General features: G+C 37.0%; 2 protein-coding genes across 11 annotated transcripts; both read left to right on the forward strand.

The window, feature by feature from the left end:
* The first annotated feature begins 1,298 nt into the window (after nucleotides 1–1,298).
* LOC105056675 (uncharacterized) lies at nucleotides 1,299–10,441 on the forward strand. Of its 7 annotated transcripts, XM_073247678.1 has the most exons (10): nucleotides 1,344–1,458; nucleotides 1,613–1,687; nucleotides 1,805–5,593; nucleotides 5,704–5,784; nucleotides 7,336–7,488; nucleotides 7,661–7,824; nucleotides 7,914–8,061; nucleotides 8,231–8,353; nucleotides 9,143–9,230; nucleotides 9,964–10,441. In XM_073247678.1, exons 3-10 carry the CDS (start codon nucleotides 2,717–2,719, stop codon nucleotides 10,137–10,139), a joined length of 3,810 nt encoding a protein of 1,269 aa, XP_073103779.1. In that variant the 5' UTR covers nucleotides 1,344–1,458; nucleotides 1,613–1,687; nucleotides 1,805–2,716; the 3' UTR covers nucleotides 10,140–10,441. The 7 variants fall into 7 exon arrangements, with proteins under 7 accessions (XP_010937269.1, XP_010937270.1, XP_019710049.1 ...); XM_010938967.4 differs by lacking the exon at nucleotides 1,613–1,687 and having other exon boundaries at nucleotides 1,299–1,458; nucleotides 2,484–5,593; XM_010938968.4 differs by lacking the exon at nucleotides 1,613–1,687 and having other exon boundaries at nucleotides 1,300–1,458; nucleotides 2,484–5,593; nucleotides 7,339–7,488.
* A 4,690-nt stretch (nucleotides 10,442–15,131) lies between these two features.
* On the forward strand, nucleotides 15,132–24,722 carry LOC105056676 (AT-rich interactive domain-containing protein 4). 4 transcript variants are annotated; one of them, XM_019854589.3, is made up of 17 exons: nucleotides 15,132–15,615; nucleotides 16,373–16,531; nucleotides 16,661–16,852; nucleotides 18,614–18,667; nucleotides 19,359–19,447; nucleotides 19,523–19,808; nucleotides 19,906–19,962; nucleotides 20,826–20,879; nucleotides 21,081–21,112; nucleotides 21,327–21,462; nucleotides 21,543–21,716; nucleotides 22,200–22,835; nucleotides 22,914–23,051; nucleotides 23,192–23,290; nucleotides 23,719–23,819; nucleotides 23,929–24,019; nucleotides 24,423–24,722. In XM_019854589.3, the coding sequence occupies exons 2-17, from the start codon at nucleotides 16,388–16,390 to the stop codon at nucleotides 24,546–24,548; spliced, it is 2,409 nt and encodes an 802-aa protein (XP_019710148.1). In that variant the 5' UTR covers nucleotides 15,132–15,615; nucleotides 16,373–16,387; the 3' UTR covers nucleotides 24,549–24,722. The 4 variants fall into 4 exon arrangements, with proteins under 4 accessions (XP_019710148.1, XP_073103543.1, XP_019710151.1 ...); XM_019854592.3 differs by lacking the exon at nucleotides 15,132–15,615 and adding an exon at nucleotides 15,718–15,861; XM_019854590.3 differs by lacking the exon at nucleotides 15,132–15,615 and adding an exon at nucleotides 15,888–16,272.
* Nucleotides 24,723–25,134: the final 412 nt, after the last annotated feature.

The following is a 25,134-nucleotide window of genomic DNA, read 5'->3' on the forward strand; positions in this document are numbered from 1 at the left end:
AACATATTCTCCTGAGAAAGCGATAGGAAAGGCACCATAGTTTACCCAAGTTATCAAACACCTACCAATTTCATGGACACTTAAATGGGCCCTGCAGTTATTTTCCTCGCATGCCTCTCAAATATAATGCAGAGAAAGCTACATATTGATAAATTATAGATCCAATCTTATGTGGTGGGTTGCATCGTTTGTGTTCTCTTTGAATGGAAATTTGAGGATTTGATGTTTTCCTTGATTGGATTTTGCTATGATTGCAAGACAGTTGATGACTTAGGGCAGGATTTTATGATTCTTAGGATATCTTAGTTGATGAAGAGGATTTCTTGAAAATTTATCCTAATCAAGATTTTTGGTTGTTTTCTGAACCTTGGTTCCTTTTCCACTTTTGGGCTGCTCAGCGTTCATGATCTGAGATTGATAAAGTATGAGATTGAGTTGTATTAGAATTTTGTGGTGGACGGACAACATTATCGACAATAAATTTAGGAAGGAATTTCATAGTGCGAGGGTCATCAGGATTTTACAAGATTTGTTCAATAATTTTTAATATATAAAATATAATTTTTTAATTATTTTTAAAATATATATAAAATAAATATTATAAAATAAATAAATAAAATTAAATATTATCTAAAAAATGGCATTTCATGCGCTGTACAGGATTATAAGCTAATTTTTTTATAAAATATATAAATCAAGAGAAATTTTTTTTTTTTTTTCTATTTCAAAAACTATGATGAAAAATAAAGTTTTTCACCATTTTTTTTTCATGGATCGTTACTTCCCCCCTCTCCTTCCCCCTCAACCAAAAGAGTCCCCGATGGGATGTCCAATGCATTTTTGTCTCAATCAATGACAACGAGTGAAGGGAAAAATACGGAAGAAAAAGAGAAGGCCCTTGGTTGGGCGGTGGGGAAACGACATGGTCGGTGGGGGGAGAAAAGAAACAAGTCCTCAGCAGTCGTTAGCGGACGGTGGAAAACAAAGAAAAAAAAACCATGGTCGGCACGTCAGAGAACGAAAGTGGAGAAACGGAGAAAACATAAGCAATGGCGAGAGAGAGAATTCGTTGCTTCGAACTTCAATTTGGTGCGGTTAATTTGCCTTCACGCCAAGGATAGGAACCGGGCAGCTTTCATCTTTGAGATCTGTGCCACTGGTTTGATAAATGGTTCTGACGTCATCCCTGGCCATGGAGCTCCATCAAGAAACAGTCTCAGCCGCCCATGATAATGCGCCAAATTCCACCAATGATGCTCCAAAACGAACCCATCTCGCACTAATCGCCAAACCCGTCTCTTTCTGACCTTACGCACGCCTGAACTTATCACCCTCTCATAATTCTCTTTCTTCCACCCGGCAGTTTTCTAGGGGAGAGGAATAGAGAGAGAGAGGGGTGGGGCTTGGCCAGTGATGGATGTATCTACTGCAAGTTAAGCTTGCAACCAAGATCAGAAGGTATGTCATCTCTCTCCTCGATCTACCCTGAACTCTTAATTCGGGTGTTCTTGAAGACTGGGAAGGAAAAAACAAGGAAATTAGTGGGGCTTTTCCTTTTGGTTATTAAGATTTGCTTGTTAAGATTGTGATAGGATTTGGCCTTTTGCTATAGAAAGAGAAGAATTTAGTTCTTGGTGGAGCTAATTTTTTAGCAGATGCTAGAGGTTCCTTCTCTCTCTATTTATAGGTGAATTGATTTTTTTTCTGAATATGGTCATGTTTATTTTAATAAGAAGCAGTGACTTTAGCTGATTGTATATTGATAGTAAATAACTTCTTCTTTTTCTTCTGCTTCTTAATTCAGGTGTGCTAGAAGATTGAGAAGAAAAAACAGAGAGATCGGTCATGTTTCTCCTTTTTGTTATTGCCATTTGTTTGTTATGATTGGAATAGACCTTGGTCTGTTGCTATATAAAGAGAAGAATTTCTTCTTCTCTCCATCTTTCTGTGACAAGAGATATCTTCTTCTCTTGCGGTTATCGAGTTCTAGTTTTGGGGAAAGCAAGGAGCAGTATCATGAGTGAAACGATATAGAAGTTTTTTATTAGATGGAATAACTGACAGGGAATTCTTTATTAATTGGCTAGGCAAGAATCAGGTCCACGAACGATGTGAGAAATGAAGGTCCTCATAGGAATTTTGACTGTCATAACATATGGGAAATGAGCATGAAATATGGAAAAAGGAATGGACCTGAATAACCTGTGAATTCTTTTGCTTGTCTAATTTGAGATGAAAGACTTGTGATGTAGATTTCAAGGAATGTTCTTTTCTTTGCTGTTCTTGGTGAATTTAATATTTGTTGCTTTAGTTATCATGCTTCATTTGGTTGTCATGAACTGATTAAAAGCGTATATGTTTTTTAAAAATCTTATCTCATTTATGCTTGTCTCTTGATGTACCAAATTCATGGAATGACTTTGCTACTCATCAAGATTGTCTTAATATACACGATCTTGTTGACTCTGCTCTGTTTCTCACAGCTGTGTATTAGGTTGTGTTGTCAGGCTAAAAAATTGATAGGAGATTGGTACAACCATTTCCACTTACACAGCCTCAATTTTCTGAGAAACAAATACTGTGTCGGCAATGGCATCGTGAAGCGAGACAATTTAAGTCATTGCAGAGCCAATATGGTCTTGTTTTATAGGATGAGAACGTCAGAGGCTTTTGCTTTGGATATCCATTCCTTCCAAAATTAAAGTATATGTGATTGATGGAGCGTTTTAAAAACTCTCAACACCTCCATTATGATTCCATGGAGACCAGAAATGAGAGGCTTGGCCCTGCAAGCCAAAGGTTTATGCAAGGTCCATCAAGTTCTGCAAACACCAATCCTAGACCTTCTGCAAACACCAATCCTAGACCTCCAGAGTCTATTGTATCATATGGTGTTGGGCATGTATTGAATTACTCATTTCAAACTGGTGAGGAGTTTGCTCTTGAATTCATGCGAGAAAGAGCAAATCCCAGGAGGCCTCCTGTTCCAAGTACATCTGTAAATCAGATAATTGGCACTGGTTATGTGGACCAGAGGGTGATTATAGGTCTACCTCCCCTGGGACCTCAACGTGTATCAGATGATCCAGTGCTCGCAACTGAACATAAAGTTCAATCTAAGGAAAAGGAGAAGAAAGTCTTCTTTGAGACTAAAAATAAGGGTGATCGTGGATTAGTGAGGTCAGTATCACATTCATTATCAGATGGAGGCAATGGTCGACGATTTCATCATGGGTATCCTTCAGAAGTTTCCAATATCTCATCAACAAAGATGAAGTTCGTCTGCAGTTTTGGTGGTAAATTTTTACCCCGACCAAGTGATGGCAAGCTAAGGTATGTGGGAGGTGAGACCCGCATGTTTCGAATAAGCAAGGGCATATCCTGGCAAGAATTCATGCAGAAGACAAAAGCAATGTATAGCCAAACCCACACAATCAAATACCAGCTGCCAGGGGAGGATTTTGATGCCTTGGTATCGGTATCATGTGATGAGGATCTGCAAAATATGTTTGAGGAGTGCAGTATTCTACACAAAGGTGATGGATCGCAGAAAACCAGGATATTTTTATTTTCTTCAGATGACCACGATGACATCCATTTCAGTCTAGGCAACATGGAGGGGGATTCTGAAATTCAATACCTGGTTGCTGTCAATGATTTGAAAGGATCTGGTGAAGTTTTGAGCCTATCTGGCTTTCCAAGCACATTGGGAAGTGACTTGTTTCAGTTACTTAATACCGAAGTCGAAGAGGTCAAGAAAAACTCAGCAACTCCTGTAAATACGCCATCCTTTCCAATTCAATCAAGCTTGTCTGCTAGCTTTGATAATCCACAACATCGGGACCATGAAATGCAAAATGCTGAAGGTGATGGGAATCCATACTCTGCAAGTCACCATCTTGACTATTCTAAACATGACAGAATTTCAATTTCATCATCTACACCTGACTCTGGCAGTAATGTTCACTATGCACCCAGTGGTGAAACTTCTGTTCCTAAGCCAATCCATGAGTTAGTACCTGTTCATCAGGGTGTGGTTGAAGGGCTTTACAGAGACACCAGAAGTCAGGCTGAAGACGTGTCAGTGAAAGAGGTGGACTCAGCTGTTAATGGTTTAGCCCACCGAAAAAATGAAATCAAGGAGATACAACATGTGGCAAGTAAGTGTTCAGCACCCACACTGCAGAATGATGGTCCAGTTTCAAACTTTATGCATGTTGATGTATCCTGTGGCTCTTCTGCACCGGAGTGTGTAGCTTCTTCAAAATGCCATGCAAAACATGTAAATACCAAACAGGTGGTACCACCACCTGATACTTTGACTTCTGGCCAGAATTCTGCACCCAAAGAGGATGACAGTCGCTGCACATCTGCAGGAGATTTTGCTTCTGGATTTTCAGACTATGAGGCTAATGTCACCGGTCTTAGCTATGCAGATCCAGCTTCAAGTTCTTTACGAATTTTTCGTACTGAGTTGATCCCACGGGAACAGGCAGAATTACTGGTTCGGCTATCAAAGTCTGATGATTCAGTTGGTTTCCAACAACTAGCACTTCACCCACATACTAGTGTGACTCAAGAGTCATTTAAAGAAACTGTTAAACCATTACCTGACGCAAACCCAGTTTCACAAAGTGAAAAGTTCCCTTTAGCTGCAAAACCACCTGCCGCTGAACTGGCAACCATCATGGATGATGTGACACAGATCAAAATGTGTGAAATATTGGCTGATACAGATAATCAAATGAGCAAGTTCAAACCTTTAGCTGCAACAGAGAAATCAGAAACTTCAAGAGTTTTTTGTAAACCTGTAAGCAGCAACACTTTCTCAACCAAGCAGAATAGGCATGATCCGGAAAAGGCTGCAGTTAATCAAGTTTCTTGCAAGTATGCAGCACATGGTCAGACGGATGACATTAGTAATGAAGAGAACTATAGAAAGAGCTATAGTACGGGAAGGAAGATTGAGATATCTGATCAGGACCCTATGCCATTGCGCTTGGTTGGTGATAAGAATGTTATGAACAAAGATAAGATCTGGTATGATTCTGATAGGAGCAGGAATTCAGAAAATTCCACAGTTGTTAGTGAGACTGGTGTGGTTAAAAGTCATTTCAAAGAATCCACTATTGAAGGAGGAGAGGCAGCTGAAGTGAAATGTTTATCAGCATGCAGAGAAGATGACACTGGCGTCGGCTTGAAGATGCAAAACCATGAAGACTTGTCTTTCCAGAGAAATTTGGCTCAAGACAAGTCTGGAAATAAAGATGTTTCTCTTTTCAACCAAGACATTATCAGTCACCGTTCCCTGCATACCAGAACTGAAGCGGGATTTTCTAGTGCACATCACTCTGCTCCTTTAAAGGATGATGTTACTAAATCTCACAAGAATTCCCAAGTTGATTGCAATGAGAAAAAGCAACGAGAATCATCTGGCCCTCATGAACAGGATGCTAATATGTTGTACCCAAATGATATTCCATCAGACGTTACTCAAACTCAATTACCGGACAAAAGTGGTGATGCCTTGCAAGCTGGGAATCCATTGGCTGAAGTTGGAAACAACTTAGGAACACTAATCTCGGATTGTGAGGTATGTATTTGTGCTCACGGGCATGTGTATGTTTTAACTTGTAGCATGGTTATTGCTGTCCACCATCAGAACTCTGCAGACAAAAGTTTGCTAATTTATTTTTGCTATAGGAATTGAAACCGGAGATTGGGCCAGCCGCTGTACCAGTAAATGATGCTTCTCTGAAAGATTTTGTTCCAAGTCGCTTGCAGGTATTTTACTTGGAGCATCTCTGCTGTAATGCGTGCACTAGGAGCACTGATATATGGCTTTTGAAAATAGTTAATAAGTTTCCTGCACTTTTTGATAGATAATTTGCATATATTAGCAATTACTGAAGATGACTTGTTTTTTCTGCATTAAAATTACTTGTTTCGCTATGACATGTCATGACAATAGGTTGTGTTGAAAGTGGGAACTCGGTAAAGCTTTAGTTGGCCTATGAGTCCTATTCTTACATTATTAACAGATAAATACTATTCTTATTCTTTGACTTTTTCCATTGTTTATATCGTTGTTAACTTAGTGTTGCTTTTTTACTTTTTATGGTCCTTTTTGTTGTAGCTGTTTTCGGCTCAAGTTTCCAGACACGTGGCATGCTATTGCAGCTGCTATTCTTGTGCATTTAATGATAGCAGCGGGTGAAAAGTTTCCAATGTTCATATCCTATCCATCATGCTGCCATTAGATACTATAGAAACTTACATGTAGTTTTCATTCTTCCTTGATCTTCATTTTAAAACATGCTTGTTTAGATTATTTTATTAGTTTTAAGATCTCTCCAAGTAGATTTCAAATACAAGGAGAACAAAAATTCAAATTCTCCTTTATTTGATCTTCTGCGTATATCTTGTTCCTTTTTTATCTTACAGTAAGGGAATCCATCAATTGGAGATGGGCTTTTCAGCTTGGTTTCTTACCCTGTCCGGTAGAACTCCAAAATAGTGATTACGTCAGAGTTGAATACATCTAACTGCCAAACCTGGTACCCTCACTTATCAGCAATACAGCCAAAACAACAAAGACTTGAAAGCAAAACATTTTGCATAAACGTTTCGTGAGATACAATAGTTTTAGTTTCTTCATTTGAGATATGAAATTTTGTTTATTCCTCATATCTTTGCTTCTTCATCATCAATGGAGGAAATTGAATGCAATTCTATATTCCAGTATTTAATGCACTTCTAATGCTATATTGGTGGACACATGGCAGTTTGCTGTGTTATGCTGCTTATTTTAAATTACAGGGAAGCTCTCTTCTGACAGCATCTGTAACACAGATGAAAGATGACAAACTCATTTAATATACGAAGACATGGAGAAGTAGCCGGTCAATAAAACTAAAATCCTTATTCTTTTCTTTTCTTTTATGAACTAGGACAGGAAGGAACCTAGCTGAAAATTGGGTAAATGCAGAACTCGAACCTAAGTCGTTGGTACTTGGTACCAATCTCCAAGGACTTTACCAACTGTACTAGTTGGCACCCTCCAGCAGAACTAAAATCAGGGTTCAAAATATTGCCCTTGGAAATTAAAACTAGAATTATGTGCCCAACCATAATTACAGTATAAAATGTCAAAAGGGCTCTCTGGTAATCCATTTAGTAAAATAGAATACTAATGGTCGCTTAGAATTGCTATTTGACATCTATGACATTTTAGTATGTTATCATGGCATACTGGTTCCATATAGGCTGCCAACATTTTTGCTTTTCATCTTTGATGAAGATTAGTGGCACTTATTTTTGTGAATGATCCATTAGCAGATTATAAAGAATGAAGATCTTGAGGAGCTCAGAGAACTAGGTTCTGGCACATTTGGAACTGTTTATCATGGAAAATGGAGGGGCAGTGATGTGGCCATTAAAAGGATTAAGAACAGTTGCTTTACTGATAAATCATCTCCAAATAGATTGGTAAGCTTGTTGAGCTCTCTTTTTTTCCATTTCTAATTCTCAATGTTGCGCCATAGCAGATTTCGAGCTTATGTGCCAGCAAATGGAATTGATTGGCAATGTTGAGCCTGGATAATTTTCTTTTTATAATTTTTAGCATACATATATAAATAACAAATAAGTCCACTTACAGACTTCAGAGTTTTGGCGGGAGGCTTGTATTCTCTCAAAGCTTCACCATCCAAATGTTGTGGCTTTTTATGGGGTCGTGCAAGATGGACCAGGGGGAACATTAGCAACAGTAACAGAATTCATGGTCAATGGTTCGCTTAAGCATGTTTTACTACGCAAGGACAAGTATATGCTCTCTCTTTCTCATCTTCTCTGTTTATATATTCTTATAATCAGAACTAACACTTTGGTTTATGGATAATTGGATATAATAGGTATCTTGATCTACGTAAGCGGCTTATACTTTCAATGGATGCAGCAATAGGGATGGAATATCTACATTCTAAGAATATCGTACATTTTGATTTGAAATGTGATAATTTGCTTGTGAATCTCAAAGATCCATCAAGACCAATTTGTAAGGTACAATACGTTTTTGTTGTTAAGAGAGACATAGTTTCAACTAAACAAAATGCTCTTCATTAGGTGCACTGCTAAAAGTGGCACTCCTTATGGATGCCAAGTGAATAATTTGCAAGTTGGCCAATGCCAAATATTCAGCCATCTGAGTTTTAGTATTTGTTTCATCCAGGTAGGTGATTTTGGCTTGTCAAAGATGAAAAGAAATACAATGGTTTCTGGTGGTATGAGGGGGACGCTTCCATGGATGGCTCCAGAATTATTAACAATCAGCAGCAACAAGGTGTCTGAAAAGGTATCATCCAATCTTTTTCATTTCATAAGATACACAGTTACCATGCTTTTGTTATGGATATAGAGCAACAACACATTACTGTGCTTATTGTATACCATATACTTATTGTATGCCATATACAACTTTTTGAATACTGTCCCTGTTGCATATTGAATAAATTTGGACATGGCATGTATGCATGAATCCCTGATGGTATGACATATTTAATGCATGCGAGCTCTATACTTGTGGGTAATGGCCAGATGCCTATTTGGGAAAATATTCAGTCCCACAATTGCTCCCAGAGTTCCACCGTATTGAAGCCCAACAACTTTTGTAGGAGCTCATCCTCGAACTTCAGAGACCTGTTATCGAGGGAAGCATTTGTTTAAGCAATATCTCTGTAGGAGCTCAGAATAAACCAATAACATCAAGCATTACTATTGCTAAATGAAACCAGTGGACTGTCAGGGGAATCTGGTCTCAGAAAGAAACAATAATTCTTTTGGTTTATTCTTAATTTTGACTATTTGCAAGCCATGACCTTCACTATCATTTACGTGCTAGTGATGTATTTTTTTCCTCCTCTTGTGTATATGAAGAATTAAGTATAAGGTAATTCAGAATACCCCTCTTTTATAGTGATCTACTCCATTCACTATCAATTTGTAACCTGGTATTGTATGTCAAAAGGGGTAAATTGACACTAGAAGTCTCCTAAGAAAAAAGTTCACCCACATGTTTGAAGTCTGGTTTACCAAGATTCAAAGGTTTGTTAATATTAGGAACTAATCTATAATGATACTACAGGTTGATGTTTATTCCTTCGGCATTGTCATGTGGGAAATTCTCACTGGTGAGGAGCCTTATGCCGATATGCATTATGGTGCAGTTATAGGTATGCTTTCAAAACTTCACTACATTTTCAGTAAATTGTATTGTTTAGTTCATGGATGCTGGATGTTTGCTGGTAGTTTTTTTCCAATGCCTGCTTTGGAGAATTCATGACCCTTTTGGACAGTCATATCCTAGAACTTCTAGATCTGAAGTTGATACTTCTTCATATCACTCTTAGGAATGTTGATCTCATGACAACTTGGTGCTTTCCTTTTCTCTTTATGCAAGGACATAACTTGGTCGGGTTCAAAATTATGCCAGCGTGCATATTAAACCTAGATTGTGGTCAAACCATCAAGAACTGATCATAGCCTGTGTTTCCAATTATGTGATAATGAGTTGTATCATTCAGAAAGAATCCATAAGGATGACTAAAATCATCCTGGTTTCAGGATTCTGCTGGAATCGATTTTCCTACCAATAGTCCACTCCTCCATTAATTGTTTAGAGAGAGAGAGAGAGACTTGGCACGATGATATGGTTGATCAACTTTGCCCTCCGGTACAAAACATGGAAACCTCTTTGGCTGGAGTAAAGGCTGTCTATGTGTGACCTCCCCAGACCCTGCAATGGTAGAAGCCTCATGCACTGGACTGCTCTTTTTTTGGAGATAGAATGAGAATAAATCTAACCTCTAGAATATGTTCATATGCTGATTGAAGTATTAAACTAAGTATGGCATTAGCTTCGACAAAAGTTTTGGTGCTGAATTTGCTTTCCCTGTCTACAAGCAGGAGGTATTTTAAATAATACGCTGAGGCCTCCTGTGCCGAATTCCTGCGACCCAGATTGGAGAAGGTTGATGGAACAATGCTGGGCACCTGATCCTGAGCAACGACCGTCATTCACCCAAATAGCCAGCCGCCTGCGCTCCATGTATGTGGCGAATCAAACTAGATCTTCCAGCTGATGTGATTTGCCATCACTCTCGTTATGGGTAGCCATTTGAGTCGTTCATTTTCTTCCCCCCTCTTTTCTTTCCCTTTTTTTTTTTTTTTTTTTTTTTTTTTCTTTGGTATTGTGAGCATAATTTGGGCATGAATGTGTTATCTACATAGTCTGTGGGATGTGTGAGAGCTTGAGAGCGTGCCTACTTTGGAGCTGTGAAGGTCAAGGGTCTTTGGAATAACTTCCTTTTTTCCTTTTTATGGGATGAGATTTATGTATTTTTTTCAACTACTTAAAGATCTTATTATGTGTTTGTAAGTTCAACTTCATCATCCCATTAATACGCTGTAGTACTTATTAGGGTTAATAAATAGTTATTCTTGTTCTGGCATGCACACACAAACACGCACAGAGAGACCATATTCATTCTTTGTAATACTTATTAAATAAGGATAGTTAGAACTAACTAGTTTGTACAACTTTTCTTCTACCTTCATCATAGACTATGGAACCATTTCATGTATTATCAAAGCTTTTTGCTGCTGAAACTCGGAGAAGTCTAGTGTTCATAAAGGTACTCAGCATCCCCCAGTTCCTACAATAGAAGCATTTGTTCTTGAATCTGGCTTTTGCTTACTACACCACTTCTCTGCTTCTGGTGGTCTATGATACTTCTTTTAATTTTGTGGACTGCAATTCATGTTTCTTTTTCCCAACAAAGATTTTGCTACAATCCTTCCTAAAATCCATGCAGAATAAGTTTTTAAATTTTTCAATCATAAACTAAAACAAAGAGTTACCGTTGTCAAATCCTTCAATAAAAATACCTTCCAAGGTTCATACATGAAACCTCCTCCCAAAAGAGAATAGGTGAAACCACTGGGTCCAATCCTGGAGCCAAATTCTTTTCGTACTTATTTTGTGGGACTTGTTCGGAGATTTCTCAGAACATTTAGAAGTCCAGTTAGTTGTAAGCTGCTTGGTAGCATTGATGTCGAACCTTGCGATGGCTCGTTGGTGGCGAGACTAATATGTTGTCACTGTTGTGTAGGGGATATGTGAACTGCAAGCTGCTAGCCAAACGTAATCATATGATTGCTGGTGGCCTTATGGATGCTGCATTGCACTGTGCATTCGAGAGTCAAAGTTGTAGTAGGTCTATATCTATATTGGAAAGCCTACAACCAGAAGGAAAAAATCAATGATAGCATGAGGTGAAAGGACTTGAAATTATGCAAGAGAACTTGTGTGAAAACCACAGCAAGTGTTGTAAGCAACATTAGAGTAGGTACGAAAACAATTTTAGCACCTCAACACCCACTCCGAGCATCGAGAGCCCAGTCGGCATCGCGTTCCTAGCAACTATATTTCTGTGGGGCATTATCTCGAACAAATGTCCAGCAATAACCATCCTTCAGCACTTTATTTGCATATCAACCAAAGCAGTGCGCGGTATAAGAAGATGGATGGCCATCGACAAAATGACCTGGCATTGTGAAGTGGCGATCGATCCAACGGCCAATAGTTAGAGATAATGTGGTTAAGATGTCAAAGAAGAGCATCTAGGAAAGAAGGGATAGAGCTTCTCTGGGATGAGAGAGCACAAGCTAATGTGGTTAAGATGTCAACAAGAGCATCTAGGAAAGAAGGAATGGCACTTCTCTGGGATGAGATCAAAATGGGATCTTGCACCACATAAGGTGGTGCTATCGTGGAAATATAGCTATCATATCATCTATCTTGGAGATAGATAGCTCTCCTTCGTCATCCTGACATACTATGTATCTCACTAACGAAGCTTCATTATATTCCAAGAACCAATAAAAGCTGTTTGTTTTTGAGATAGATGATATGGCAGCTATCTACAATTGCAGCTATACATTGCGGCGTAAAACTTACATCATAGCATCCGAATTCCATCCTTGATTTGCCCAAAACTGATGCTGCCCAAATCAAGCCTACCTCAGTTCAATCCAACCAGAAGGTCCATATCAAATTGAGCAGTTTTACAAGGCTACACCATACAAGCACGATATAAAGATCTTGACATGCCAGGGCTTTAAGTCATGATCATTTCCAACCCTCTATTCCATGCCATCCAGTGAAAAGCTATATTCTTAGCACTCGGGGGCTATTCGGAAAATCCAATAACATTAGGCAAGATCTCCAACTGGATTAGTGGATGGACATTCCATTTGGAGAAGGCCCATATCAACCTAACATCCATCCAACTCAAATCATATGGAACGAGAAAAGATCTCCATGGATTTTTCTTTTTTTTTTTTCCAGCATATGAATAAAGCTTGCAGACTAGGATTTAGGCAATTAGGCCAAGGCAAATTCTTTATGCACCACAGGTGGTGTAGAAAATTCGACGTGGAACGCACCATCTTATCCGATTGATTCATGTAGTCATCGCTTTTCAATACGCATTTAATGCCTGCAGATCCACTTTTTCATTGAAAAATTTTATATGATAAAAATATCCTTATTCTTTGATAAAATTATGACATTTTATATCCATATTATGACATCCTGCAACTAGAAAGTTATAATTTTTGTCCACAGGATGTCATAATATACATGGAAGATATTTTCGTCATTCAATATTTTCAAATAAAAAATCGATCTACAGGCATTAAATACGCATTAAAAAATAATTGGATAAAAATATCCCTTCTATATTATGATATCCTGGGCCATATTATAACAACTTGGACTATAATATGCCACAGGATATCATAATTTTTTTTTCAAAGGACAGGAGTATTTTTATCATATAAAATTTTTAAACGAAAAAACCAATCTATAGACATTAAATGTGCGTTGGAAAGCGATAACTATATGGATCAATTAGACAAAATGGTGCGCTTCACGTCGGATTTTCTATACTGCTCGGTACACAAAGAATTTCCTATTAGGCTAAACATTGAATAAGCCCAGTTCCAATAAGATTTTCCCACAGAAATGTCCCAACACACTCTTAGTTATGATTATTACTTTTACTTATAATATTTTCTATTTTATTAGAAATATTTTTCTCTGTTAAATTCTCTATATTATTCTCCAAAAATGAAGCAATCCAGAACTATTCAATTACTCTCAAATTATAGAATTTTACAATTTATTCATGGATTTTTCATGACCAATGTAAGAATTTTTTTATGGACTACAAATTAATGGTACCACTATTATTTTCTATTATTTATTCTTTTTGCCTCTTGTATACTTATTTATAAACAAATAGAATTATAAATATTTTTTAATTATTATTCTTTTTTTTTTAATTTAGCTATTTTTAAATTTCTTGTAAGTTGAATGGTCTCTTAACTTTTGACAAATTTTTCAGTTTTCTTCCAAATTTTGAATCATTATATCTAGTCTAATTAATTGTTCCTGAATGCCAATCTTTTGACTATGTTATTGCCACCAGATGTGTTTGTATTAGTGGTGAATTCTTAGTAAAACCCCAGGCACGTGGACTACTTAAGTAATTTGTAGTAGGTGATTTTTTTCCTCCCTATCTTAAAAATAAAATAAATAATAATAATAATAATAATAAAGTTAAAAATAGATTGAGTCCAATAGCAATTTGTTGAAAATATCAAGCATGCATGGGATCTTCGTGGTGGGTTATGGTGATACTTCACGTGTCATAATCAATACCATCAGCTTGGCAAATTAAGGATTATCTTTCTTTAATAGTGATGTTGAGTATTAGAGAATTGCTAATCTATGTTAATCTGTTAACTTTTATGTTTTTGGTGATAAGAAGGAGATGGAGGAGCGATGAAAATTAATGATAATGAGAAGGACAATATAGATGAGGGTGGTGATCACGATATATGGTACCATCAATTCTATTTGTAGGCTAGTCCACTGATGATCTTTCTCATAAGAAAGAAGCTTCCAAGATAACTAAAGTAATGTGGCAGAGGTCATACTTTTCAAAGATAATAATAGGATAATTCCAAGCAAACTGATGGTAAGACTAGTCCTCTTAGTACAGCACTGTACAACTTCAGAGATCACCTTTGACCAATTTAAAGAGCTTTTTGCTGCCAAAATTCTGAAAATCCAAATTTGAATACGACAATATAAAAAACGAACATGGATCTGCACATTGATAATGATAGGAATAGTTGGTAATTTCATAATTCAAAAAACTGAATTCAGATTAGCCATTTGTTTTAAAAGTATACCAAGGATGGACAGGAGTAGAGAGTTACTGAAACACAGTACAAGAAGCTTGATGAATATACCATCCTTGAGAGTGTTTTTTTTTTTTTTTTTCAATAGTAGAATAAATAACTGAGATTCCAATGATGAGTGCAACTAAGTAATCATGGTTCATTTAATAGGTGTTAAGTTAGACATGCATCAAACTGGGAGAATTAGAACATAGGAAGGCCTAGGCAAGTAAGATTACATGGACATCAAGAATGTTAATGCTTTCATGGTTGGGCTTACACTCACTAATTTCTTTTATTAAGAATACCTAAAGAATGTTAATTGTAATCAAACACAGAAATCCATTGTTTATATCCCATGCACCTAAGATGCATGTGCCTCCCCCTTTCCTTCTTTTAAGTCTAATTTATCTAATGTGGGCCCACTACAAACATGCAAGTAGAGAAGCATCACATTAAATAGTCACAATTTCTTCCTTCCACATCACAGTAAATCAAATCTAAAAAATTAATAACTTGTCTCTTCTAGGCCCACATGTTGTGTACTCAACTCAGATTCACCACTATATAAGCTAGACCTTCCATGCCACAAATTTACCCCCAAAAAGAAACCAAAAATCTCATAAACACCTCCCTTTCACCAATTCCTCTCCAGCAAAATAAAATGATGATGTTATACCACCAAAATATAGTCTGTAAAAATCGCATATACTTGTTTTATTTATTTTTAAAATCCCATGCCCACAATTTTGTGTTTGGTGGGATCTTTAGATAAAGTAGCTCCGGAGGGACAACAGATTACAACAACGTCCATTCCCAGTCACGTGAGTCCGGTGCTCGATCACGTGCGTCACCATCCCCATTCCCAACGGCCAGTCCAAGAACAATCCCACGAACTAAATCCACCGCGATCGATCCAGATCTCTAGTCGCCCATCATCCCTCGATCCATCGATTTTTTTTTTTTTTTTTTTTTTTTCCCGATTGATTTGAAGAGAGAGAGAAAGCGTGGAGAAAGAGATATAAAAAGATCGGGTTTCGTGCAATAACAGCAGCAGTAGCAGTCATGAATCCAATCAAAAAAAGCAAGAAAAGAAAGAAGAGGAAAAAAAAGGCCCTAGAAAAATCAAACCCGCTTCGATTCTTTTAAGAATTTCCTATAACAATCTCACCTTTTCCGAGTTCTCTCGCAAAAAGAAAAAAAAAAAAATCTTTTACGGCGAAGTACAGCAGGAGCGTAGTGGAAGAGTATAATAACGTGGTGTAATTATAACACGTTATTGTCACAGATCTCTCCCCGAATCTTCTGGTCATTCTCTCTCCCCACGGTCTTTTATTAATTATTTTCAAATTTTACTTTTTTTCTGGGGCTCGGATTCTTTAATTGGCTCTCGCTTATTTTTGTTTGGATTCGGTTTTTCTTTCCAGTTTCGCCAACTGATGGATTTTTATTTTTATTTTTTATACTCCAAAATCTCATCTTTTTGTTTTTCTTTTGTTTTGGTTTGACTGCGCGTGAGTCCATCGGGTTCGTTGGCGAGATTTAACGATGATGGTATTGGGTTCGTCTTTTAATTCGGGTCTCTAGTCTTCCCTCTTTTTTAGGATTATTATTATTTTCTTCTTTGTTTTTATTGTGATCTTAAGGAAAGGTCGCACGGTGCTAGGGTTTGTTCTTCCGTGTTGGTTTACTTTACTCTTCGTCGCTTCTTTGCCCTCTTCTTGGCCTCCGTCTTCTTGTTCTCCGACCTTCTTTCCCTCAAATCCGTTGATTTCCTTCCGGCGGCGTCGACTCCCGGTCGATTTTTTGCGATTGGAGGGGTTTTTGAGGCGTTTGGACGAGAAAATATTGGATTTTGTTGAGGATTTGATCTTTTTAACGATTTTCTTGGGGCCGGGGCTCTGGATTTGGGGCTTGGTCGTGGATTTCGAGTTTGAATTTGGGGCTCGGTGGATGGGAGTGGAGGTGGGGAGGTTTTGATTTGAGAGGGAGATGAGATAGTGGAATTTTTAGGTTTTCTTCTTCTTCTTCTTTTGGTGAAAGTGCTTCTTCTTCTTCTTCGCAGTGGCATGCATAAAAGATGTTTCAAGCTCCAAGTTTTTCGAAACAGGGCTGTAGGCTTATTGCAGTGTTATGCGGGGAGTTTGCCGAGAGGAAAAGGGAGGAGGTGAAGCATCGGTCTTCATATCCTTTCCCTGAGCTTGTGTCGTCCGGGCGCCTGGAGGTCAGTTTTTTTTTTTTTTTCCTCCATGAATTCAAGATTGCTTTCTCAAAATGTTGTTGCATTCATATTCTGGAAGTGGGTGGGATTTGCTTTAGCCTGATTTTGACTGAGTTTCCTGTGTAAATGCAGGTTCACACTCTTGTTAACCCGACATTGGATAAAATCAGGGATGCTCAGAAGTCATTGGATCCAAATATTTTGTACTTCCAAGGGGAACAACTTGAGAATGAAGAAGAAATTGGTTCTCTTGTTTGGGGAACAGTCGATGTGTCAGAGCCTCAAACATTTAGCTCCCTTATCGGTCCATCATTACCTACCATCGTAAGCAATTCTACAATTCTGAAAATATTATACTCTAGTATAGTTGATATTGTAGCTTGCATGCTGTTCTTTATGCTTCTATTAAACTCATTTGAGCTTAATGTCTAGATACTACAAAGTTTGAATGTGAGCTATGTATCTAAAAAAACATTGTTATTTTTGTTTTGGGATATGCATGGTCAATAAATATATTCGACTCAAATCTCTCCTAGTTTGATTTGGGCTAAGTGTAGATGTGGCGGTAAGTATGATTCACGTTAACTGGTAACTCCTGAAATAGCAGTTGTTTCCCTTACATTATTAATTTCAAAGTAAGAGTCATCCTAAAGCCAAGACATTCCTCTGTAATTCTGCAGCTTGCTTTTTAGCTATTCATATCCTGTTTCAGCCACTCGGATGTTTATGCAGAAACATAGGTTGTCAACAAGGCATATCTAACACATTGCTAATCTTTTGTTGATTTTCTTCTATTAACATGATATACATGAGACAGTTTTAGTATGAGACAAGTATGACTATCATATTTTGCACTAGGTAGGATATATCATGGGTCAAATATGATTATTTGCATGGAGCTGATATTTTGTCCAAGTTTTCTACCAACTGATTAGTGGCATTAGGTCTGTTTTTTCATTATGGGAATGCTGAAGTTCCTTTTCTTATCTTTTCTTTTTTTTAAAAAGGAAATACAGAAGGGGACAGAAAATGGAAAGCCTTTTAGGGCAGTGACAAGCTGAAGAGTGACCTGGTGTTATGTGGTGTAACCATTTTATAGCAACAAAGAACTCCTGCAATTTTTCTTGCCATGCTCCACTTGGAAACCACCTGAATTCATCTTATCATTTTTTGTCTTTATTTTTTATTCTTATTCATGAATTGCAAATAACCTGTTGGTGAAATTCCAAAAATTTCAAACAGAATTTATTATTGAAGTAATTCTTGTACGCTTTATGTTATTCAATTTTATCAGGATTTCCATTTGAGGGAGAAGAAACACTTTGTTATTGACATTGATACTACTAAATGCTAATTCTTTGTGTGTTTTTGACATTTCATGTAGTACCAATAGCCATAGAAAAAAAACTAATTGAATATTTGCTGTCAGACTTTGGGTTCTCCTGATGCTACCCTAGCAAAATTCTTGCATGTGAAACAACATAATTATGTACTAAAAGACATATATCGATATTTTTGGTTCAAACATTTATTTTCGGATAACTACATTTACTTCTTCGAGGAGGCATTGAAAGGTTTTACAAGAGAAATGGTATCTTTTAGTTCTCACCTAGTGGATAAGCTTTTGCTTATTGTGGAAGAGAAATGATTAATCATGTTAAGTACATTAGTTGTTTGATCTTCAAGGGATAACCTTTTTGTCTTGATAGATGCTGAAGCATTCAACAACCTTATTCATTTGGTATGCATTTGATTTGGTTGTACTTTGAGACTGGGAGTGATCGATTTTCTTTTTTTGACCTATACGAGGCACATATAACCATCTCCTTTTGCATCTTATATTTCTGTAGTCTTTTCTTCCTTTTCTGCTGATAAAAGATTGAAATTTTTCTTGCACCTTGTTTTAGTGGTTGAGGTGTTCTAACACTGTGTCTTCATTATCATTTTTGCTAAACACCTAACATACCCATATACTGCTTCTATGTGTACTGCATATAAAATAATTGATTATACGGGTATTTATTGTGGTTTGTGCACAATTTTATATCTGCCTTTTATGTCTGACAAAATGAGATTTGGTTGCAGGTTTATCTGGAGGTCCCAAATGGTGAAAAAATTGCGCAAGCACTTCATTCCAAGGTGATAGCTGGGAAATACCACTGTGCATTACTTTTTTATACATTCTATTGTCTGTCTATAATATATTTGGATTGGCAACAGCTTAACTTAAGGAACTGAAACATGAAAATTTTGTTACTTTAGATACGTTGACCTTTTCTTAATAAAAGCCACTCTATTTAACCTGCATTAAGCACATATCCACCCTTAAATAACCTTTTATATGGCCACTGATGGTTAGTGGTCATAAGAATTACAACTGTACCCTGCTATTGCAGGTCAGGGGTGTGAATACCAAAAAAAGGCAAGGAGTTTAGTTTCCCTTTCTTAGATACATGCACCTTTTCGCATGGTGGCATCGTTATTTTTGAAGATCTAAAAAGTTCGTTGACTCTCTCTCTCTCTCTCTCTCTCTCTGCATTCCATTTTCTGGTTACTTTATTAAATATTTTTGTGAAACAAACTATTTAATCTACCTGATACTTTCATGCTTCCTTTTTGCATGTGTTTGAGGCATGTAGGTGGGTGGGTTGTTGGGAAATGACACCCTTTTGTGAGTTCAGGCTTCATCTGGATATGTTTGACTTTTCTAACAGACATCAATAGAAATACTTTTTTTTTTCAGTGTTATTGAGTTCATCCTCATTCATGGTGCTTAAATTGGATGACATGCTGATCCAAGGATTTTTTTTTTTTTTTTTATTTTTGTCAGGGAATTCCATATGTGATATATTGGAAGAATTCATTTTCGTCTTATGCAGCTTCTCACTTTCGCCAAGCATTGCTGTCTGTTGTACAGAGGTACCTTTGCTTCCTTCACTCCTTGACAAAATGAAGTTTATGTTAGCTTCATGGTCCTCTGTCTTTCTTTTTCAGTTCATGTAGCCATACATGGGATGCATTTCAACTTGCACATGCATCTTTTTGGCTATATTGTGTACGAAACAACTATGTTTTGCCAGCTGACAGCCAAAAGGTTAGTGGGAAACCTGGGCCCCGTTTACTGGGAGATGCTCCTAAGATTAATATAACTCCTCCAGACAAAGTTATGGGTGAAGAAAAAGAAGAAGAAGAAAGCTCATCCGATAATCTACCTGCTATAAAAATATATGACGACAATGTGGATACAAGATTTCTTGTTTGTGGATTACCATGCACATTGGTAAGTAGGAGCTCTTATTTCCCAAGTCTACTGCTTTCTTTAGTTGATTTGTTGATTTGACACTTAATGTGTATCATTTAAACCTCTCCTTTCCCAGGACGCTTGTCTGCTGGGTTCCTTGGAAGATGGCCTTAATGCCCTCTTGAACATTGAAGTAAGTATAATGAGATAATATTTATGTAACTGGCCAATCTTATTTAGCTGAAATTCACTAAATAATAGATCCAAGTCATTCTTAGACTCCTAGCATGGAACTAGTATTCTTCAGCATGAAGCAGAATAATTAGTCAAACTATGCCGCAATGCCCATGCAGTGGCAGAACCCAGTTGGTATCCTTTAACAGTTTTTCCTCTTTCCTATATGCAGAGTTATCACTTTTCTATAAGAAATGAAATTAATAAACATTAAAAATACAAAGTTTTAGGAGAACTATATAGATGCATGTATGACAATGCGAATCAAGAAGTGTCAAATTGGCAGAAACGTGGGTGTGTAGAGGAGACAATTTTTAAGAATTCATTGTTTGTTGCCTTTTAAGTGGCATGTGATTTTTGTCTTTACTGTTAGCTTGGTGTTTTTAGTGACTGACAGTAAATTGTAGTTATTCTAGTATACTATTTGTGTCAACAAACTGCATTAAATTAGTTCAACTTTTTTGCATTATAATGAGAAGAAGGATTCTAGTAGAGTTGGATATATGCAAAAATAGGACTACGACAAGTCAGTGGGTTGGATGCAGCATGAGTGTGTGGTAATTGGTTGGCAATGTGTATATAGTAGAGTTAACCTTCTTTTTTTTTTTTTTTTTTTTTTTTTATGGGTAATGTATGAACATTCATGCTCTCTATGCACGGGAACCACTTTTAGACAAGGATTTAAGTGCCTTCTGCTGACTAGTGGCTGGCATGGCATGTGCCGTGCTGCATTAAAATAGAAGGAGAAGGGGAAAAGAGGACTTTTTGGCTTTGTACTGGCTGTACCTACGTATCTTGACTCATGCACCCTGCGATATGCAGGGTATTGTGGCATCGCATGCACGCCCAGAGCCGGCAACAGACTGGCACAAACTGGTACTAGAAACCTTATTTCTGGATCAAATAAATGGATTCTAAGAAACTTGTTCTAATGCATATCAAGTCTGATGGAATAAAGATAATTCCTTTATTTGATTGCTTAGGAATTGTTTCAGTTGCTTCTTTGTTTCTTTTTGTCTATGCATTAAGAAATGACAACTTATTTCTGCTCTAATTTTTTTCTTGTTGCTGCTTCAGATTCGTGGGAGCAAACTTCAAAATCGAATCAGGTATATCATACAAACTAATGTTACCAGTTTTTTCATCAATCAACCAATTATATGCTCAAGTGACCGTTATAATTATGTATTGCAGAAGTTTCTTTGGTGATTTTTTTTTCTTTTGAAAAAAAAAACAAATGTTTGCCTTCTTATAATTATGTTTGCATTTCAATGACAAATCATGGTAATATGAGTTGATGAACAATATTAAAATGCCTGACAGTGCTGCACCCCCTCCTCTTCAAGCTGGGACATTTTCTCGTGGAGTTGTGACAATGAGATGTGATCTCACAACTTGTAGTTCCGCTCATATCTCACTTTTAGTGTCTGGTAGTGCACAAACATGTTTCGATGACCAGGTACAAGCTCTAACTGTTTTCTTTTGCTTGTCGAGTTGTTAACCTCCATGATTCTTGAGCCATTTTCTTCTAATATGCAGCTGTTAGAAAGTGAAATAAAACATGAGCTCATTGAGAAGAGTCAGCTAGTTCGTGCTCTTCCAAATTGTGAGGAAATCAAGCCTTCTTTATCTGAACCTCTGAACTCTGTTTCTATAGCTTGTGGGGCTCCAGTGTTTGAAGTTTGGATGAAGGTTCCATCTTGGGCTGCTCAGGTTGCTTTTTTGCTGACTGGACTTCTGATTCACTTCCAAATATATTTCAGTTCATCTGTAAAAATATTTTGATTTTATAGTAAATTAGAACAGGCCTTTACTTGAAATAGTCTTTTTTTTTTTAATCTCTGTTAATATTTTATCTTTTGATTTACTTGCAATATGTATTGATGCTTTCCGTTCATTTGTAAAAAGTATTATGATTTTTTATTAAATTAGATCTGGCCTTACTTGAACTAGAAAATTTTTATTTCTGTCCATATTTTTTTCTTGAATGAGAACTTTTAAACTTTCTGCACTTTAACATTGTCAATAGCTGAATCTTCTTGCAAAAAGAAAAAATCTATCACTGAAAATGAAAGCATATCTAATAAAGAATAAATATTCAAATCATGAATCGTTACATTGAATTGATGGCCCCAGTTGTTTTTTTAACTGACATGAGGGCTTGATAATTGAATTTATTTTAATGATATGATACAGGTCTTGAGACAACTTTCACCTGAAGTCTCTTATCGTAGCTTGGTTACACTTGGTGTTGCAAGTATTCAGGGTATTTCAGTTGCTTCTTTTGAGAAGGATGATGCAGATCGCCTTCTATTCTTTTGTACAAAACAAGGGAAAGACTTGAGCATACAAGATGGGTTGCTTTGTAGTGTGCCTACCTGGTCGTCCTCTCTTATTAGAAAAAGATCCAGACCCATTCCAGATAGAAAACCTATGACATGTAACGGTACTTTGAGTGAGAATGGAGCAACTTTTTTGAAAGATGATCAGGATGTCAAGGTAGACGCAAGTTTGGTAGAAGGGATTAACCTGTCCCCCATGACAGTTAAAAAGAGATTGAGGCTTGCTGCAATGAGGCCAATTCCTCACTCTCGGCAGTGCAGGATGCTGCCTTTCTCTGGAGTTCCTCAGACTGATTTGAATAATGGAAATCAGGCAAAGCCTAACCTGCCAGTTGTACCTTCAGTAAAGCACAATATTGTTCCTCCTGCTCCTTCAACACACAGGAAATCCATTTCAAGTTCTTCCCATGCTCAGCAGATAATTTCTTTAAACCCTCTGCCAATGAAAAAACATGGATGTAACAGATCCCCAATTCAAGTTTGCTCCGAAGTATGTTTTCCAATCCTCTAACTGTGTAAAAGAGCATGCATGTTCCCGCTTAACTTTTGTTTTCTTCTTGTCTTATAGGAAGAATTTTTGAAGGACGTTATGCAGTTTCTAATCCTTAGGGGGCATAGTCGACTTGTTCCCCAAGGAGGAATATCTGAGTTTCCTGATGCCATACTCAATGCCAAGCGCCTGGACCTTTTCAATTTGTATAGAGAGGTTCGCTTTTGTTCTCACATGCATATACAGTACATAATTTTGCTTTGTGCTTACAGCAGACATGGCTTGACTTTGGTGATCATTTATTTGCTTTCTGAAAATCTTAGAGAGTAACAATGCATATGCACCACTTGCTGCAGGTGGTTTCAAGAGGAGGTTTTTATGTTGGGAATGGCATAAACTGGAAAGGTCAAGTTTTTTCAAAGATGCGCAACCATACAGTTTCCAATAGAATGACAGTGAGTATTTAATTTACCTATCTGCTTCTTTTGTACATATTGCTCTTAATTCACTAGAAAGGAATTAACATCTCTATTTGTTTCATCTTGCGCTTATACTGAAATAGATATCCATGGAATCATTCATGGCATTTTATTTGAGTATTTTAGAGATTATGTATCACACCTTTTGCTATAAATGATGTGCTTAAAAATGACCGAAACATCAGTGAGCCATCTTCTCAGCCAAAATGCTTGTGGACACAGTGCACTTTTTGTTATCATTGCTCAGAAAGCAGTCTTTTTAACAATTTAATCCTATTTTTGCCCTCTCAAACAATATTGTGTGCACTTGAATTTGCTTAACATCCTCAAGTTACAGACATGCATAACAGAGATTTGTTGCACAAAAGAGCTGACATCTTGACTGCTCATTGTTTTTGATTCAGGGTGTTGGGAATACGTTAAAAAGACATTATGAAACTTACTTGTTGGAGTATGAACTAGCACATGATGATGTGGATGGAGAGTGCTGCTTGCTGTGTCGCAGGTTGTAGGCATGAATCCTTTTGCTTTTTTTCTTTTCTCTCTCTTTTTCTTTTTGTGGTTTTCGTTCCATCCTCAAAGCTAATATTGATGTCGAGTTTTCTGAGTTACAGTAGTGCTCCTGGTGATTGGGTAAACTGTGGGTTATGCGGTGAATGGGCCCACTTTGGTTGTGATAGACGGCAGGGTCTTGGTGCTTTCAAGGTTTGATCTTTATCAAATCCACTTTAGCATTTCATAACATACTTGCTCAGCTTTCAATTAAAATTTAATGCTCTCCGCATGCATTTTCTGACCTGGTGTTATTAAATCCTATTGCTTTCCAGAGTGCTCATATGTAACATAATTCATTTAATCTATTAATATCTGCATCTGTATGCCAAATTTGAGAGTGTAGCATTGATGGTACTTGATGCATCACACCAGCTTTTCTCGTCATGTATGCATTAGAGGAACTATGCACTTTTGTATGGCAGCACTGATAAACTATAGACCAGAGTGAAAATTTTGTCTCAAGACTTTACCATCTTTTCACTAAAATCTTCTTTGTAGGTTCTTTGTGACTCGTAACTTCAAATCCTCACTAGTTGTTGTGGTGTGATGACAGGATTATGCAAAGACAGATGGGTTGGAATATATTTGCCCTCACTGTAGTTTGACAAATTTTAAGAGAAAATCACAGAAAATGGCAAATGGGTTTTTGAATACATCCTCCATTCCACGGCCCATGTAATCTCTTTCTTTTACTTCCCCCCTCTCTTTTTGCATACAAGCCGAGCCCCCAGTTTGTGGAGGGGTTATAATTTGTATGATCCCCATTGTTGTTTCATTAATGTTAGTCTAGGCTGATATTTTTAGATAGCTCCTGAACACCATACGGAAGGAATATAAGAGAAATGTTCATTTATATGGATGCTGTCAATCCCATCCTTGTCTTTCACTAGTTATAATGCATGTGCCAATGCTTGTAGTTGCTTGCTAATGATTTTATAGTTGGAATAATTTAACTAAGATATAATTTAATAAAAACAAAATTACTGAATTTCTGGGGACATGATTGTAAAGTTTTTGTTTTGCACAAACATGGATGGTTGCCAATGCTTTTACACAAAGTTCAAATTATGGGTCTGGTTCCAAAAAGGATCCTGATGAGTACAGGTTTGTGGGTATTAGTGGCAATCCTATGTAAACATGGATGAGACAATGAAAATTAAATATTTCAATGAAGATAAATTTGAGTGCTGCAAGAGATCATAGGTCTTTAGAGATGGGAAGCGAAATTTTAAATCTGTTATAGTCAAAAGCAAAAATTTGAGTGG

Source organism: Elaeis guineensis, chromosome 13 (genome assembly GCF_000442705.2).
Source record: "Elaeis guineensis isolate ETL-2024a chromosome 13, EG11, whole genome shotgun sequence".
Taxonomy (NCBI): Eukaryota; Viridiplantae; Streptophyta; class Magnoliopsida; order Arecales; family Arecaceae; genus Elaeis; species Elaeis guineensis.